This window comes from Oncorhynchus clarkii, chromosome 1, assembly GCF_045791955.1.
Source record: "Oncorhynchus clarkii lewisi isolate Uvic-CL-2024 chromosome 1, UVic_Ocla_1.0, whole genome shotgun sequence".
NCBI classification, from domain to species: Eukaryota; Metazoa; Chordata; class Actinopteri; order Salmoniformes; family Salmonidae; genus Oncorhynchus; species Oncorhynchus clarkii.
Window position 1 is genome coordinate 52,977,914 of NC_092147.1, and position 14,165 is coordinate 52,992,078.

At 43.5% G+C, this 14,165-nt stretch overlaps 2 protein-coding genes across 3 annotated transcripts in view; both read right to left on the reverse strand.

Annotated features, from left to right (window-relative positions):
• The window catches only part of LOC139408980 (N-acetyltransferase 10), a 36,857-nt gene extending 28,910 nt beyond the window's left edge, over nt 1–7,947 (reverse strand). The window contains exons 1-5 of the mRNA XM_071153532.1: nt 7,790–7,947; nt 7,440–7,561; nt 7,250–7,341; nt 1,956–2,127; nt 1,718–1,840 (exon numbers count right to left, since the gene is read on the reverse strand). Of these exons, the coding sequence (XP_071009633.1) occupies nt 1,718–1,840; nt 1,956–2,127; nt 7,250–7,341; nt 7,440–7,553 (501 nt within the window). The 5' untranslated portion in view covers nt 7,554–7,561; nt 7,790–7,947. The remainder of the gene's footprint in view (nt 1–1,717; nt 1,841–1,955; nt 2,128–7,249; nt 7,342–7,439; nt 7,562–7,789) is intronic.
• A 1,699-nt stretch (nt 7,948–9,646) lies between these two features.
• LOC139408982 (cell cycle associated protein 1b) overlaps nt 9,647–14,165 on the reverse strand; it is a 37,832-nt gene continuing 33,313 nt past the window's right edge. For both annotated transcript variants that reach the window (XM_071153547.1, XM_071153558.1), the window contains exons 10-17: nt 13,814–13,975; nt 13,268–13,441; nt 12,930–13,040; nt 12,563–12,679; nt 11,757–11,916; nt 11,240–11,527; nt 10,811–10,923; nt 9,647–10,384 (exon numbers count right to left, since the gene is read on the reverse strand). In XM_071153547.1, coding sequence (XP_071009648.1) covers nt 10,295–10,384; nt 10,811–10,923; nt 11,240–11,527; nt 11,757–11,916; nt 12,563–12,679; nt 12,930–13,040; nt 13,268–13,441; nt 13,814–13,975 — 1,215 coding nt within the window. In that variant the 3' untranslated portion in view covers nt 9,647–10,294. The remainder of the gene's footprint in view (nt 10,385–10,810; nt 10,924–11,239; nt 11,528–11,756; nt 11,917–12,562; nt 12,680–12,929; nt 13,041–13,267; nt 13,442–13,813; nt 13,976–14,165) is intronic.

Below are 14,165 nucleotides of genomic sequence, written 5' to 3' on the forward strand. Positions count from 1 at the left end.
TTTTCATAAAGCCACTCTACAAAAAAAATGGTCTTCGCTTATATTTAGCCAATATTGATCAGAGTTACCTTGTCCTATGGATATCTACACCGTTATAAAATTGGCAAGGTGGTGTAAGCCTACACGAAACAGACTTTATTTTAAGTGAATCTAAAAATATCCTAATAAATGAATGAAGGAACCGCTTTTCAGATTTTGCTAGAAGGTGTCATGGGAATTATGACTCGCACTTTGGTAGTCAATTCTTACCATGTCCATTATTAAAACAGGATTTCCTGCATATAGAAATTACAGTTTTTGTTTTCAACATTCATCACAGGTAGCTTAAACTCTATTTTTATTCAAACAGTTGAGAGTATTTGTCTCCTAAGCAGACTCTTCAGTATCATTGTCACTTCAGAGCTGTGTGTGTGTTTTACAGATGGCAGAGAAAAGCAGAGCACCAGTGTGGGACTATTACATGGAATTGGCACCAGGGAAAGCAAGGTGTCTTATTTGTGATAAAGATGTAAGCATGGGGTCAGCAACGGCTAAATAAAAAAATACCACCAACCTGTGGAATCACCTTAAGAACACCCATCCAAAAGCCCATAATATGAATTATATTAAGTTAAAATAAGTGTTCATTCAGTATTGTTGCAATTGCCATTATTACAAAAATGTGTGCGTATATATATATAAATATATTTTTAAAATAATTTTTTAAAAGCTGATTAATCGGTATCTGCTTTTTTGTCCTCCAATAATCGGTATCGGTGCTGAAAAATCATAATCAGTCGACCTCTGAGATACCAACTACAGCAATGATCCTCCATATACATAACTCATTCTGCCAGTGACATTATGTTAATAGTCACCAAAGCGCACAGATCCCTGCTACAAACACTCAAACAGGACAGTTTTATCTCAATCTCTTCATTCAAAGACACTTACTGACAGTTGTGGCTGCTTCGCGTGATTTATTGTCGTCTCTTGCCCTTTGTGATGTTGTCTGTGCCCAATAATATTTGTACCATGTTTTGTGCTGCTACCATGCTGTGTTGTCATGCGTTGCTGCCATGCTATGTTGTCTTAGGTCTCTATGTAGTGTAGTTGTGTCTCTCGTCGTGGTGAGTTTAGTCCTATATTTTTATTTCATTTTTAATCCCATCCCCTGCTGGAGGCCTTTTGGTAGGCCATCATTGTAAACAAATACATTTAATTTTATTTAACTAGGCAAGTCATTTAAGAACAAATTCTTATTTACACCGGCCAAACCTGGACAACGCTGCCCGATGGGACTCACAATCATGGCCGGTTGTGATAGAGCGCAGACACCTCAAGCACTGAGATGCAGTGCCTTAGACCACTGCGCCATTTGGGAGCCTCAAGTCAGTTAACTGACTTGCCTAATTAAATAAAAAAACTAAAAACATTTAAATGTGATTTGTTTTTTCATTTTGTAATAAATTAGAAGAATGTCTACAAACCTGTTTTCGCTTTAACATTTATGGGGTATTGTGTGTAGATTGATGTAGGGGAAAATAACTATTTCATCCATTTTAGAATAATACTAACATAACAAAATGTGGAAAAAGTGAAGGGTTCTGAATACTTGCCAGATACACTATAAAAACAGCAATATTTAGACAACAGTAGTCTTAAACTGTCTCTAACCCAGCAAGGATTAAATAATACATGAGTACACAGTTCACTGAAACCATCTATGGGGCCTTACCATAGTCATTGTGTACAGCTGCTTGAGTGAGTTGACCGTCCTGAGAAGAATTACCACGATCCCTCCTCCTTCCACAGTCTCCACAGTTCGAGCCAGGAGATTGGGAGTGAGAGCCTCAAAGTCCTGTGTGAGAGAGAATGAGACAAAAGTTCAGTACAAATCTGGAGAGTTGAACACAAGGATTGTTAGATGTCAGGTGTTGACAGCCAGGACAACAAGAAGAACAAGCATGTCTCACCTGCAGGATGCACATGCCATAAGTGTTTCCAAGAATCTTGTGTGTCTCGTTGTAGTAGCAGTAGCGGATGTTAGTGGCAGCGACAAACAGCTCAAAGGGGTCGTCTTGCTTAATGTTCAGAGTGCCGGTCTTGATCTTCTTCTGGAGCTGACGCATGCGCTTCTTTCGGTTGCTGTTTAAAGACAAGAGCAAAATTAATTAACTCCCTTCAAAATATTCCTACTGCAAGACTTCCCTCTCTAGCCTGGTCCCAGATGTTTGTGCCATCTGGCCATGACAATTAGTGTTGCCAACTCTCACACATTGGGCGTAAGACACACGCATTTGACCTTCTCCTCAGAACCCCCCTCATGCATTGAAACAAGTACTGCTTTTATTTTCTCACAAATCTCTAAAATCGGTTTGAAATCAGAGCATATGGGCCTGCAATTCTACGTCTGAGGGATGGATGCGGGGAGAACAGTGGTCAGCGGTGGAGTTGCCGTACCAGGCTGTAATGCCCGAGAGTACGCTCTCGATGGTGCTCCTGTAGAACAGAATATTAACAGGTTATTAAGCTGGCCCTAAACCTCCTCCCGGTAGGCAGTCTCATCGTTGTTGATAAAATCAGGCCTACTACTGTTGTGTCGTCAGCGAACTTCACAGCATGTGATACTAGTGATTTAATCCACCACTTGCATGAGCCCAGATCCATAGGATACATTATTCGCCTCTTTTGGACATTGACAATTTAGCACTAGGTTTATTAGGCTGTAAGAGCGAAAAGGCCTCATTCAGCAGGAACTTTGGAAAGGTGAACTGGTTTGTCTAACTATGAACATTATTTTGCCCAAACTGATTGTGAACCCAGGTTTGGAACTGATTCTAGTCAGGGGACAATACTTTGAAAGACAATTTGGGTTGGTGTAGGGGCAGATTTAGGCTGTCATTTTGTCTTCAGGAGATTTTCTGTTTAATTTATTTGGACTTACACAATAGCTAATGTAAGTCATTAGAATCAACCCCATTCAACAATAAAATGACTATAAATATTTAACTTTCATGAAATCACAAGTGTAACACATCCAAATAAAGCTTATCTTGTTGTTAATCCAGCCGCCGTGTCAGATTTCAAAAAGGCTTTTCAGCGAAAGCACACCATGCGATTATCTGAGGACAGCGCTCAGCACACAAAACATTACATACAGTTGCCAGCCAAGTAGATGAGTCATGAAAGTCAGAAATAGCAATAAAATTAATCACTTACCTTTGATGATCTTTGTATGGTTGCACTCACAAGACTTCCAGTTACACAAAACATTTTCATTTTGATTGATAAAGTCCCTCTTTATGTCCAAAAACCTCAATTTAGTTGGCGCGTTTTGTTCAGTAATCCAATGGCTCAAATGTGAAAACGGGCAGGCGAAAATTTCTAAATAGTATCCGTACATTTTGTAGAAACATGTCAAACGATGTTGACAATCAATCCTCAGCTTGTTTTTAGCCTAAATAATCAACAATATTTTAACCGGACAATAGCGTTGTCAATATAAAAGAAGAACATGAAAGGCGCGCTCTCAGTCGCGCGCAGTAACCAGCTCTGGGGACAGCCCACTATCCACTGACTCAAAGTTGTCATTCTCCCTCATTTTTCAAAATAAAAGCCCGAAACAATGTCTAAAGACTGTTCACAACTAGTGGAAGCCATCGGGAACAGAATCTGTTAGGCTTAGGCTTTCAATGGGAAAAATAATGGCACTACATTTAAAAAATAATGGCACTTCCTGGATGGATGTTCCTCAGGTTTTGCCTGCCATATCAGTTCTGTTATACTCACAGACATTATCTTAACAGTTGGGAACTTGAGTGTTTTCTATCCAAATCTACCAATTATATGCATATCCTAGCTTCTGGGCCTGAGTAGAAGGTAGTTTACTTTGGGCATGCTTTACATCAAATTCCAAATGCTGCAACCTATCCGAAAAGAATTAAAGCCATTTTGCCACAAATGTGGAAGTATGCTTGGGGTCATTGTCCATTTGAAAGACCCATTTGCGATCAAGATTTAACTTCCTGACTGATGTCTTGAGATGTTGCTTCAATATATCCACATCATTTTCCTCCCTCATGATGCCATCTATTTTGTGAAGTGCACCAGTCCCTCCTGCAGCAAAGCACCCCCACAACATGATCAAATCAAAGTTCACTTGTCACGTGAGAAAAATACAACAGGTGTAGGTAGACCTTAGTGAAATGCTTACTTACAGGCTCTAATCAACTGTGCAAAAAGCACTAGGTGAACAATAGGTAAGAAATAAAACAGTAAAAGACAGTGAGGCTACATACAGACACCGGTTAGTCAGGCTGACTGAGGTAGTATGTACATGAATGTATAGTTAAAGTGACTACGCATATATCATAAACAGAGTAGCAGCAGCGTAAAAGAGGGGTTTGGGGGGCACACAAAGCAAATAGTCCGGGTAGCTATTTGTTTACCTGTTCAAGAGTCTTATGGCTTGGGGGTAAAAACTGTTGAGACGCTTTTTTATCCTAGACTTGGCACTCCAGTACCCCTTGCCATGAGGTAGTAGAGAGGACAGTCTATGACTGGGGTGGCTGGGGTCTTTGACAATATTTAGGGCCTTCCTCTGACACCGCCTGGTGTAGAGGTCCTAGATGGCAGGCAGCTTAACCCCAATGATGTAATGGGCCGTACGCACTACCATCTGAGGTGCCTTGCAGTCGGAGGCCGGGCAGGATGCTTTCAATGTTGCAGCTGTAGAACCTTTTGACGATCTCAGGACCCATGACAAATCTTTTCATTTCTCGATGGGGGAATAGGCTTTGTCGTGCCCTCTTCACGACTGTGTTGGTGTGTTTGGACCATTCTAGTTTGTAGGTGACGTGGACACCAAGGAACTTGAAGCTCTCAACCTGCTCCACTACAGCCCCGTCGATGAGAATGTGGGCGTGCTCGGTGCTCCTTTTCCTGTAGTCCACAATCATCTCCTTAGTCTTGGCTACGTTGAGGGATGCGTTGTTATTCTGTCACCACCCGGCCAGGTCTCTGACCTCCCTATAGGCTGTCTCGTCATTGTCGGTGATCAGGCCAAACACCGTTGGATCGTCCGCAAAAGTAATGGTGTTTGAGTCGTGCCTGGCCATGCAGTCGTGGGTGAATGGAGTACAGGAGGGGACTGAGCATGCACCCCTGGGGAGCTCCAGTGTTGAGGACCAGCACGGCAGATGTGTTGCTACCTACCCTCACCACCTGGGGGCAGCCCGTCAGGAAGTCCAGGATCCAGTTGCAGAGTGAGGTGTTTAGTCCCAGGATCCTTAGCTTGGTGATGAGCTTTGAGGGTACTATGGTGTTGAACGCTGAGCTGTAGTCAATGAACAGCATTCTCACATAGGTGTTCCTTTTGTCCATGTGGGAAAGGGCAGTGTGGAGTGCAATAGAGATTGCATCATCTGTGGATCTGTTTGGGCGGTATGGAAATTGGAGTGGGTCTAGAGTTTCTGGGATAATGGTGTTGATGTGAGCCATTACCAGCCTTTCAAAGCACTTCATGGCTACGGACGTGAGTGCTACGAGTCTGTAGTCATTTAGGCAGGTTGCCTTTGTGTTCTTGGGCACATGGACTATGGTGGTCTGCTTGAAGCATGTTGGTATTACAGACTCAATCAGGGACATGTTGAAAATGTCAGAGAAGACACCTGCCAGTTGGTCAGCACATGCCCGGAGAACACGTCCCGGTGATCCGTCTGGCCCCGCAGCCTTGTGTATGTTGACCTGTTAAAAGGTCTTACTCACGTCAGCTACAGAGAGCGTGATCACACAGTCGTCTGGAACAGCCGATGCTCTTATGCATGCCTCACTGTTGCTTGCCTCGAAGCGAGCATAGAAGTGATTTTGCTCATCTGGTAGGCTCGTGTCACTGGGCAGCTCGCGGCTGTGCTCCCCTTTGTAACTCTGAGGAGGATGTTGGGGAAAAATGTCTTGGGTATTGAGTAGACTGATACCCCCATTTCATTGATCCCCAATCCTTAGCTAAAGCTGTACAGTGCAATATGAATGTCAATACACACAATAGGCTGACTGGGGAGGTGATTTCACAGTCCCAGTCCCACGATAAGAGCTACAACGCTAATATTTGCATAAACTCTTCACAGTTGCGTTCTGTGGGTGTTCCCCAATTCATTGCTTTACATTCCAAGCTTGTTTAAAACATTATGTAGTCGAAATATGGCATGAATCCACCAATTGTAACCCTCTGAATCACTTTTAAAATGATGCAAATTCCACCATTGTGCCGAATCCTTATGTGTATTACAACAAATGTTTATTTATCCTCTATTTAACTAACTTAATTAACAAATTCTTATTTACAATGATGACCTACCGGGGAACAGTGGGTTAACTGCCTTGTTCAGGGGCAGAACCAAAAGATGTTTACCTTGTCAGCTCAAAGATTCGATGCAGCAACCTTTCTGTTACTGGCCGAACGCTCCAACCACTATCCTACCTGCCGCCCAAACCCAGTCCGGTCGAGCCTCACTAGCCAGATGAAGCTAGCTTATTGGGCAACAGGGTTAAGTAGCAGGCTAGCTATATATTTTCACGAACTCAAGTTCAATTTCAATAGGCGAACAACAAGTGGCTACCTAGCTAATACTTACAATACTTCCTAAATCATTGCCAAGAATAATGAAAATGACTGCAGTTTCTACTTGTCATTGCTTTCAGGCTGGTTGTATTGGTGCTGGCTAGGTGCCAAGCTAAAGCTAGCTACCCCAGAAGTTGTGGTCAAACAAATGACTTATTACCAAGGCGGGATTGTAAACACATAGTTCGTGGCCGGTGTTTGCAGACATTGTTCGTCGCTTGCACGTGCAAATTCAGAACACACAACATTACATAATAGGACTGTGTTAACGCGTCAAATTCAGAACACACATTATATATTAGAACTGTGTTAACGCTATGTGACGTGTCTTTTATTTATTGTTTTACATGCAAATAACCAAACGGCGTTCCATAGACACACAGGTTGAAAATGTATGTGATCAAACTAAGAAGCTTCGACGTACTTCTGATAATGTGATACAGGCATCGGCACACTGCTTCGAAGCTCGCAAAATGCCTCGAAGCTCGAGTATCAAAAGTAGCATCACTAATTAATGACACAGTGCCTTGTGTCTTATAGCCTAAATACAGCATGATCAGATCTGGGACCGGGCTAATAAGCCTTAAAAAGACAAGTAAACATACCTGAAGGGTATGAAGGGTACATATCGTGTAGGGTATTATTTACCTGCTGAAGCCCAGCTCTTTCTTATAGCACCAGAGGACAGATGGTCTGGCTCTGACTGCGGCTTTGGACAGCATGTGGTGCAGGATGACAACCTGGATGAAGTTAAATTGAACATGGATTAGAGATGACAAACACTTCTGGGTTGATACCAATGTCTTAACCATGTACATGTTAAAGTAGACATTTTTACCTGGTCTCTGCCATGGTCCCCGACCACCACGAACATGGTGCGGTGTTGCTCGGAAACGCCATTATCTATCTGGACACGGATCCTGTTATCTATCTTTTTCCGAAATGTTGCCATGGTGGTCCCTGAGGGCGAAAAGGTGTAAGGCTGCTCCAGTAAGGGTGTTATGCAAGGGGATTATTTCTGATGTAAAGCTAGACAGTTTTGCCAATGGGCATATGGGTACAACACGGCAGCGGCACAACAGTAGTTCATCAATTAGCTCATCACATTCCTTAAATCCTACAAATTATTTATGTTATGATTTATCTAGCTAGCAGGTATACAACTCTGGTTTAAGATATCGTTCTTACCTGACGTAGTTAGTAAACCCACTGGTGTGTAATCCGGATTAAACGAATAAATGTAGATGAAAACACGACAAATCTCTGGAAGCAGTTAGTTTAGTTTACATGCTGCAATCATGCCGATAAACTCACGTGGGGACGGCGGTTCTGAAAGACCCTGCTATGACGTCAGAACTATGCGACAAAAGTACATGCGCTGTCTAACCAAATGCCTGAAGGTAAAATGTTAGCAAACCTGAAATAAACAAAAATACTCACAAGCAATGAGGTGAAGAAACACGTGAACAATATATATATATATATATATTCAACATATTTTGAAATATCAGTCATATTTTTATATATATATAAAAATATGACTGATATTTCAAAATATGTTAATGATAGTACAAAGGTTAATGCATTTCATTATTGCAATCAATTGTTTAATTATACACAATTATCAACTTACATGTCTAACAGTAGGCCGTCATTGTAAATAAGAATTTGTTCTTAAATGACTTGCCTCGTAATTTTTTTAATTTGTTTAAGTATAACCAAGAAAATACAAAATACATTTAAAAAATATATATACTTTTTTTAAATTACAACTCTAATGCAATCGTATTCACTCATTAATGATTCAGGAAGATGTTATTTTTGTTATTCACTATGGATAATGTCTAATTTTGGGAATAGAATTCTGGAAATTTTTGCAATCTACTTTGAATTTTCAATGAGGGTTGTTGACGTCAACCAACGGTTTTCAATGGAGAGATGCTATGCTACTAGCTTCATGGCATGAATATTCACAGCCATCTCGAGGTATTGGAGTGGCCATCACAAAGGCCTGACCTCAATCCTATAGAAAATTTGTGGGCAGAACTGAAAAAGCGTGTTTGAGCAAGGAGGCCTACAAACCTGAGTAGTGATAGCCGTTATATATTGGCCATATATCACAAACCCCCAAGGTGCCTTACTGCTATTATAAACTGGTTGCCAACACAATTAGAGCAGTGAAAATAAATGTTTTGTCTTACCCATGGCATACGGTCTGACATACCTCATATACCATCAGGATTCGGGGCTCAAACCACCCAGTTTAAAATATAGGTTATAACCAGACTGCCTCATCTCTACACTACACCAGAGAGGAAAATAAAGAGGCTCAATTCGGCAGAAAATCTGTCTCCCTCCAGCAGGTGGCGTTTTGTTGTTTCTCCCACCAAGCAATTCGTTTTCTGATGGAGGTTAATGATCGTATCGAATTTGGTCCACAAACAAATTAATGGCTTATTTGCTACGTGATGTTTATTTGATCAAATAAAATTTGTTATGTGACATCCCAGCAACTTTGAGAAAAAAATGTATATGCATCTTCATGGCATGAGGCTAGTAGCATAGCATCTGTCTCCTTTGAAGAGGCGGTTGATGTCAACAACCCTCATTGAATATTCATAAGAGGATTGCAATAATGAGATGTATCCAACAATCCAAAGAAAGAATAGGTGGGAGCTAGACAGTAGCGCCGCTTTGTGTACAAAGATTCCCATGGTACATGTCTTTCTGCCCTGACAATGTCAGTATATCTATAATCTTTGACTACACTTAATAAAATCACCACTTCAAGGTCTTCCTCAACAAGTAACCCACCATAGTAAAAGCAGTTTAATTTAGCCTCTGAGCTAATAAGAAGCGTAGATAGGAAATGTAGTCTTGATTCATCCGTGTTCCCTACCCAGCTCTCAGATTGTGTAGTTTTCTACAGGGAATGCAATACACAACTCTTTCCATCATAAGTCAAAACCCATCTTGTCTAGCCCTGGCAACACTTTCACCACCCAACAATAAAGGACACTGGACACAATCACCACAAATCATGGGTAATGCAACATCTTTATTGAAACTCTTGAAGCAACATCAATTTACAAACTGAGGAATTGGGAGCTTCTTTTAAAAACATAACAAAAATGCTTTTTAGAACAAAGATGATATGTGAACAAAACAAAAAAGGGGGGACTGGGGAAGAGAAATAAACACTCCCGGGGGCTCGGACCAGCAGTGGCATGTTTTATTTTATAAAAAAAAATCAATGAAATCTTTCAAGTTTACAGGCTTGCTTAACACCATTGTAACACTAAGGATTTACAGATTGGCTTGTGTATTCAGTCTCATTTTAAAACATTAATATTTTTTCAATATCAAAGCAGGCATTACTTTGATCCAAAAGCCAGGAAAAATACCACTGATGAGAAACAAAAAGGACAAATAAAAGTGATGGGGCAAAATGCATTCTGGATATCTCGAATGTTTAGTGTGGTGTGGAAAGTTGTCAGTCAAAATCTGTTCCAGTCGTTCCTTACCCCACCCCCCACCTTGGCCCTGACCCTTCAACTTGCCCCACCCAGGAAAAATATAACCAAGTAAATAAGTCCACCACTACACTGTTATACGTACCAGACGTTTCTGCAAACATTGAAATGTTAGGGCCAAGGGGAAGGGGTGAATTGGGACAGTCAAACACAGGCCCGATCAGGACCTCATGGCCTGGGCATTGCCTCCTCGAGACATCCCTCTGGATCCCTGGCCTGCTCCACGCTTGTAGTTCTGATTATAACCTTCCTGAAGCAGGGAAAAAGACAAAGCATTACTACTAACTGTTCTCAAAGAATACTCCTACATAGATTTCTAACAAATAAAAGGAGTCGATCCAGTGACTAGTGACCAGTGACCAGGCAAAGAGAGGCCAAACTTAGGCCCACATAATATTACTAACATGTAACACAACAACTCCTATAGATGCCAAACAGATATGAGACAATCCAAGATCCCTTATGGTAAGGGCGAGTCAACTTCCCAGACCTAAATTAAGCCTACTCTTGAATTCGAAAAATAAATGCTCAACGGACAAACTCCCCCAATTGAAAGTACTTTTAATTCCGCGGCTTAAATCTGTGTCCGGGAAACCGGCCCTGAGCATGTTAGCTCAACATCCATCCCAAGGCCTCCTCCAACCCTGTGAGAGTGATAAGGTCAAAGGTTATTTACCCCCCGCTGGTAGTTGCCACCATTGGAGTAATCCCGAGGAGTGTTGAATTGAGCCTGTTGATATCCAGAGTTTGGAGAGTTGGCGAAGGGAGGTCGGTAACCGTCATATCCACCTGGAATGAATTATTACTCTCCAATTAAACGCAGACATTCAGTAAAAAGCATAGATTGTTGCTTTCGCTTATTAAACAGCATCAAGACCATGATGACACCAACATGTGCAACAAGCATGTGATATCAAATGTCAAACAAGTTGAGATCAAATCCAACAGATGTAGGTTTCTTTCTCCCATACACAACACTCAGCTCAATCCGTCTATTTAACTAACTACTCTACAGACAAGAGAAAGCTCTAGTGTATCTTGAGGCTGATGTGTGGCCCTGCACAATTTAGTTTGTGACAGTAAAGGACAGGTCAGGCTACCGTACCTCTGAATCCATTGGAGGGCCCTCTGTATCCGTTGACCATGCCGCGGGCGTTACGGGGGCCTCCGCGGGTCATGCCTCTGCTGTTGTAGAAGGACTGGGCCTGGCGACCAGCCGCGGGGATGAACCCTGGACCCTGCTGACCCTGGGGCAGGGCCTGGCTGGGTAGAGCCTGGCTGGGCAGGGCCTGGCTGGGCAGGGCCTGGCTGGGCAGGGCCTGGCTGGGCAGGGCCTGGCTGGGCAGGGCCTGGCTGGGCAGGGATGGGTCCTGGGAGTGGAAGGCACCAACCACTACAGACAGGGAAACATAGATTGAGTAAAATGGCCTTGAGACAGTCATAATAAAGTTAGTGAAGTATCCTTTCCACACCATCTAGCGCTGTTCAACCATTGCCTTTTTCAGGACAGCTCCAGTAGCACGATGGTAAACGCATAACCAGGCCAGTGTGGTACGGCTCGACTTGGTTTTGCTCTGTAGTATGACAAGGGAAAAAAACCTGCTCCAGCCCTGCTAGCTCACCAGACTGCAGCTGGTCAGTCTGCATTTCTGTCTGCTCCACAGGGAGCTGCTGTGATTGGCTGCTGAACCCCTGCTGGCTGTAGCTGTTCTGGTATTGGCTGGCCTGGGTCAAGGCTTCCGCCTCATTGGCCGGCGGGACAGGGGCATTGAGGTTGAACACCTGAGGGGGGGAGCAAGGTAGCCTGGTTAAAACAATGGTGTGCCGAGTGTTCAGCCTAGTTTAACAACGCTAGGAACAATTGTCACTCACAGGCTTATCAAGAGTTAAAGCTACAATCTGAGATTTGTGTTTCAGCCCCAAACTATCCCTGCCACCATCACAGAATGGTTTGGAGTGCTGTAAGAATCCCAGTTAAATGCTTCCAGTTCTGAGAGTAGGTTGCATGTGAGCGCCGGCAGTAGTAGTAAACAGAGATTCTGCACTATAAGCATTGTCATGAAAGGGCCAATCCGAAGTTGAAAAAATGGTACGAATTTTGGTGAGAATTACCTCAACGAACCTGTACACTGACTCTGTACCGGTACCCCCTGTATATACAGTTGCGCGACCGTGCCTGCCTGCCTGCCGGCGCGACCGTGCCTGCCTGCCTGCCGGCGCGACCGTGCCTGCCTGCCTGCCGGCGCGACCGTGCCTGCCGGCGCGACCGTGCCTGCCGGCGCGACCGTGCCTGCCGGCGCGACCGTGCCTGCCGGCGCGACCGTGCCTGCCTGCCTGCCGGCGCGACCCTGCCTGCCTGCCTGCCGGCGTGACCGTGCCTGCCTGCCAACCAAAAGAGAGACTGTTTGCGTTTTGACTAAGGCCTTACTGTCTGCATGGACTGGAATGGTGCTGCATTGACATTGATGCCGGAGATGTGTGGGGGTTTGGAGACGTTGACAGACTGGAAGACCTGCTGCTGCTCTGATGACAGGGACATGGACTCCTGGGAAGAACAGTACCATCAGATACAGTGATCCTGTACTCAGGTTGGTAAGAGTGTGGCGCTAGTAACGCAAAAGTTGGGGGTTCAATTCCCACAGTGAGTCCATCATTTATTTTTTGTATGTGTACATGATCACTGTGGAAATGTAACCCGCAACTTAAAAGTTGCTCACAAGTCAACTGCAAGTTGCTGGATAATGGATGAACGTGTTTGCTAAGTGGCATGCATTATCCTTTTATAATTTTTTTACCTGGATGGTGTCGATGGAGTCCGCATGTGGGCGTGTTTCTGGCGTGTGTGATGACTGGTACATGGGGCACGGGGTGGTGTACGACTCAGGCGTAGGGGACACCAAGGGAACCTGGGGATGAAGGAGCAGATCAAATGCATCTTCCAGCCTCACTGGAATTATCACTCATCTAAAATACCTTTGACCAATCCAAACAAGTCATATCAGTGATTACTTAACTTCTTTGGGACAAAATTGGGGAGGAAAAAAGGGGTAAAATAATATATATAAAAAAATTTTAAATTGCATTTTCAAAGTATTTGAACATGTTATGTATCATCATCAACACCCGTACTCACCTGCATGGGCTCAGGCTGTACCGGGACGATGTTGTGTGGTGAGAGGCGTGATTTTAGATGGACTGGGGGACAGCCCAACTGAGGAAGGTCTATGTTCTGAGCTGCAGGCTTCATGGGCTGGGCTGACACGATGGCTGGGTCAATGAGCTGGCCATCAAACTCCAGCATAGAGTCCTGAGGGAGGAAGTAGAAAATATGGCTGAATAACAAAACTCTTTCCTTTATTCCTCACATCTTTGATTCCTTGATCTTCTGACTTCACAACTCCACAAAATGCATTGGTCCTGAGGGAAGCAAACAATGTTATTATGGCACTATGCTGAATATGTGACTGAGGTTCAAAGCTATAATTGCCTATTAGCCACTAGATCGTGTTCACCTGCTGAGCTAAAGCCCAGGCATTAGCTTGGACCAAATGCCTAATATTCAGGTCCAAACCGCCTCATTGTACAAGCCTGAACCACAGTCCCAGCAACCACAGCTAATTGCTAGACTTTAGCTCAGTGGGCTAACAGTCTTGAAGAGGGTGGTGGTTCGAATCCTCACCTGCATGAAGTTGTAAGGCCCCTGCATCTGTGACAAGAGGTCCTGGACTGCCTGCTTCCTGACCACCGGGGGTGTGACTGTGGATACGTTCAGGGAGTGGGTCTCCAAGTCATTGGGGGGAAGGGCTGACTGTACAGGCTGTTGCTGGATGACACTCTCCACCTGAGGGGGAAGAACAAGAGGCAAGGCCAGAGGCTGTATACCCTATGAAAGTACCCTTCCGTATCCAGTCCCATAATCTCGACTAGACAATGACATAAAATGGTCATTTAAGATATAGTCCAAATGAGACTTTTTTAATTTAGGTGACGTCTTAATAATTAAACGTAACATATCTTGATAAAAGGCATTG